The sequence below is a fragment of the Seriola dumerili genome, unplaced genomic scaffold (genome assembly GCF_002260705.1).
Source record: "Seriola dumerili isolate Sdu_G_001 unplaced genomic scaffold, Sdu_1.0 BDQW01001191.1, whole genome shotgun sequence".
NCBI lineage: Eukaryota > Metazoa > Chordata > Actinopteri > Carangiformes > Carangidae > Seriola > Seriola dumerili.
The window spans coordinates 121,708-125,698 of NW_019175446.1; the positions used below are offsets into that span (position 1 = coordinate 121,708).

At 53.5% G+C, this 3,991-nt stretch overlaps 1 protein-coding gene across 2 annotated transcripts; it reads right to left on the minus strand.

Annotated features, from left to right (window-relative positions):
- sox10 (SRY-box 10) lies at window positions 1–3,621 on the minus strand. Of its 2 annotated transcripts, XM_022767432.1 has the most exons (4): window positions 3,341–3,621; window positions 3,066–3,301; window positions 952–1,220; window positions 1–796 (listed from the first exon to the last, which is right to left on the minus strand). In XM_022767432.1, the coding sequence occupies exons 1-4, from the start codon at window positions 3,509–3,511 to the stop codon at window positions 6–8; spliced, it is 1,467 nt and encodes a 488-aa protein (XP_022623153.1). In that variant the 5' UTR covers window positions 3,512–3,621; the 3' UTR covers window positions 1–5. The 2 variants fall into 2 exon arrangements, with proteins under 2 accessions (XP_022623153.1, XP_022623152.1); XM_022767431.1 differs by having other exon boundaries at window positions 3,066–3,621.
- Between the last annotated feature and the right edge of the window lie 370 nt (window positions 3,622–3,991).

Below are 3,991 nucleotides of genomic sequence, written 5' to 3' on the forward strand. Positions count from 1 at the left end.
GTCTGTCATGGCCGCGACAGCGTTGTGTAGACGGGCTGTTCCCAGTGCGTGGGGCTGTGTGACTGCGGCACGCTGGCTGGGTCAGTGATGGGCGTGTACAGGGGCCTCTGGGAGGGGCCCATGTAAGAGAAGGCTGAGTACAACCCCGAGGCCTGGCTGGTGTGGGCGTAGTACGACCCCGAGGCCTGGTGGTCCGCATACTCGGCAAACTGAGCCCTGGAGGCCAGTGAGGGGAAGGCGGAGCTGTAGTGAGGAAGGCTGAGGGGCGTGTACGTGACGTGGGAACCTGCTGAGGCTGCCTCTGCAAAATGACCGCCGGCGCCTCCGGCCTCACTCTTGATCTGGGCCTTGGACGGGTCTGAGCCCAGAGGGGAGGCGTGATGCTGCTGCGGCTGCTGCTGCTTGGAGAGCCAGGCCGCTGAGTGTCCGCTGGCCGCCGCCAGAGCTGAGGAGATGCCATAGGTGTATGGCGAGGCCGGAGAAGCTGCCGCAGCTGCTCCTCCCCCTGCGCTCTGCCCGACCCCCGGGTGCCCGTTCGGGGGGAGATACTGGTCAAACTCGTTGACGTCGAAAGGCTCCATGTTGGCCATCACCTCGTGGCTCATCTCACCGATGTCCACATTACCAAAGTCGATGTGAGGTTTCCCGGATCCCGGAGCGCCTGAGCTCCCTTCTGCTCCCATTGTTCCCCGGGAGCCCCCGCTCCCAGCACCCTCCCTCTTCCCATCCCCTGCCTTCCCAGACTGAGGCTCTGTCTTGGGAGTGGTGGGAGGTGTGGGAGGACTGTGGCTCTGACCTGTGGAGACAAAAGAAAACGTGAAGTTACATCTGGTTTTCTCGGCAGACTCGAACCATGATCTGTGTGTCTGTGCCACACTGTCCAGCTGCATCCAGACTCATCTAAAAACAGGGGGGGGGGTGTAGTGTAGTGGAGGGGAGCCCGTAGCCCACCTGCAGCATGAGGGTGGTGCCCATCTGTCAGAGGGGACCGGGCTCCCCCACTGAGGGCCACATCCAGGTGGAGGCCCTTGTAGTGGGATTGGCTTTGGCTGACCTCACCCTCCGAATGGCCGTCGGCCTCACTTCCTGACCCGGAACCCATCTTTCCGTTCTTGCGGCGTCGCGGCTGGTACTTGTAGTCGGGATAGTCTTTCTTGTGCTGCTTCCTCAGCCGCTCGGCTTCCTCGATGAAGGGGCGCTTGTCGCTCTCATTGAGGAGTCTTTGGAGGGGGGGAAAAAAAGGTTTGGTTATGTGAGAAGACGAGAAGAAAACACTTTGTTTTCGTGCTGCGGTTTCTACAATATTCCACAAGATGAGGCCAGAAGTGTTTAGAAATTCAATTTAGGCGACTTTTTCATTTAGTTTAGAGAAATAATGTCACAAATACTTAAAAAATACACATTAAAATAAACTCTTTAAGGCTCAGTTTTCAGAGGAAGTCAACATCTGGATTGTTGACTGACTGGAGGACTGGGCTTTGTGGTTTGGGTGGTTATGGTACATATTGTTATTAATCAGCGTTTGTGATAATAATTCATTCATTTGATTGTTCTTTGTGCAATCACGGGTTGATTATGGCGAGTTGGGTCACGTATGTTCGGGTAGCGTGTGGGACAGACGGAAGCAGGTCGCTCTCGGCCTCTCAGCGACTGTTGCTCAGTCTTCCTGAGGTCACCACAGGAGTGATATTCTGTGCAGCACGTAATACGTTTGATCCCGTTTCGGTGCTTATTAACATATTACGAAGAGAATGTAAAATTTTCTTCCAGCTATTCATTCACGTCATCTGCACAGCTGCATGTAATGTCGTGCCTGCCAGGGGCTTTTGACTGCCGGACAGTAATGAAATAATGGCGGCTGTAGAAGCATCCTGTCTGCAAAACAGGGAACTGAGCTCCTTATTACCACCGCTGGCAGGAATGGCATGAGAAAACCCTGACCTTCCCCAGCCTCTCTGTTCATCATGCCTCTGGGCTAATTAGCCAATCATGCCCCGAGCCCAAGGTCAAGTCTTCATCTAATTAATGCTCCAGTCTCACAAGGTTAATGAATTTAATCTTTCTGACCTTCCTTGTCAGCAGATATTGTGCACAGGGACGGGGTCTGTGTGAGACTTTAAGCTTAAAGAGCTGCAGGAGTTCTAGCTATGTCATATTAACTATAACTTTTAACTATTCACTTAAATATATGAAGATTATCTTTAAATAACATCTTCCAATACTTGTAACTTAGTCGAATGGCTCTGAAAACTCCCTGTTATTCCCTCAGGAGCCGGTCGCTGCAGCCACACGGCCCAGAATGAGACAGCGTATGAAATGAGCCTGATCTCAGCGACATGTGACCGTGACACATCCACAGCAGACACACAGATAGTGGCTCTTATGGCTGTTGAGCTGTGACCAAAAGAAAAGTGGGACAGGAGACGGCGTGGCCTCCTGAAAGTTACAACTGATGTACAACATTAATAGAGAACACAGTGGCGTGGAGGAGCCTGTGTGAGGGAATTAAGGCTTTAAAGACAAAACAGAATAAAGTCGAGGGACGGAAACTTGCACGTGCACAAACAACCTGCAGTTGTCTCATTCTGTCTAAGAACTATAAACATCCACTAATGTGTGACGCTTGTGTTAAATCCATATGAGGGAGAATCATGAAAATGAAAGTGTGGGACAGAAGTGATGGGGAGGTAAAGATCAGCTGATTGAGGTGAAGCTGCTGCCAGTCAGAGCTTAGAAAACCTTTATGGGGGGGGAAGGCTGTTCAGTGTTGTTTTGTCCAGTTGCATTCATTCTTGAAACTGACCTTTGTCCCGCTCTAATCTGGAGCTAATTTCCCCCCAACCTAAAAATAAACCCTGACCCAGCAGAACACTGATCTTTCACAGAGTGTTTCCTGAAAGCTGAAGATTTATCCAGAACATTATATTTTTACTTTTAATCTCCAAACCCAACCCATACCTGGGCCGCCCCCTACATGCCTGTCCACACCTTCCTTCCTGAGCATCACCACAACATGACAGACAGTGGGTCAGCACTCTACAGTCCACATAAAGTGGCCTCCTCACCTCCACAGCTTCCCCAGGGTCTTGCTCAGCTCCGCGTTGTGCAGGTGCGGGTGTTGATCGGCCAGTTTCCTCCGCGCCGCCTGCGCCCACACCATGAAGGCGTTCATGGGCCTCTTCACGTGCGGCTTGTTCTTGCCCCCGGTGTTCACGCGCACGGGCATGGGCACGAGGGTCCAGTCATAGCAGTTGAGCACCTGGCTCACCGCCTCGCGGATTCCTGCCGGGAAGCGTTCGTCCTCGTCGTCGGATCTGGCGGACGAGCAGCCCGCCGACACGTCGTCCAGACCCGCGAGCTGCGGCGGCTGCTGCTGCTGCTGCTGCCCGTGGAGAGGCGAGTCCCCCCCGCCTGTCGCACCGGAGGAATGACCCGGCGACAGGGAGCGACTGTCGTCAGACATCCCGGGACTGAGCTCGACCTCCGATAAGCTCTGCTCCTCTCTGGACATCCTGCTACCGCAAACCTCCGGGTGCGCAGAGGACGCACGGCCTGTCCCTAACAGCTCAGCTACCTGTCGGGTCCTCGCGCTTGTTTTTGTCCCTACAGTGACGCACGGAGTGTCGGCTGCCTGCGGTCTGATCTGTCGCTTCCTCTAAGTTATAATATAAACTGCCAGTCTGTCTCTACTCTCAGCCTCCGCTGCAAAACTCTGTGAGGGTTCCACATTAAAGTTCTTTCCATCCGTGTTGTTGGTATCATAGGCGGCTCAGTGCGCACCTTGGACCCCAGTTTACCTGCTAATGCACAAATGTCTGCGCCAAACTCACCCGGTCTCACTTCTCCCCCTTCTCTCTCTCTCTCTCTCTCTCGCTCTCTCTCTCTCTCTCTCTCTCTCTCTCTCTCTCTCTCCTCCGTGTGTCCCGCGATTGAAATCCAGCAGCAAAGACCTGAAACAGCAGAGTGATGAGGAGGTCAGTTCTCACAGTCC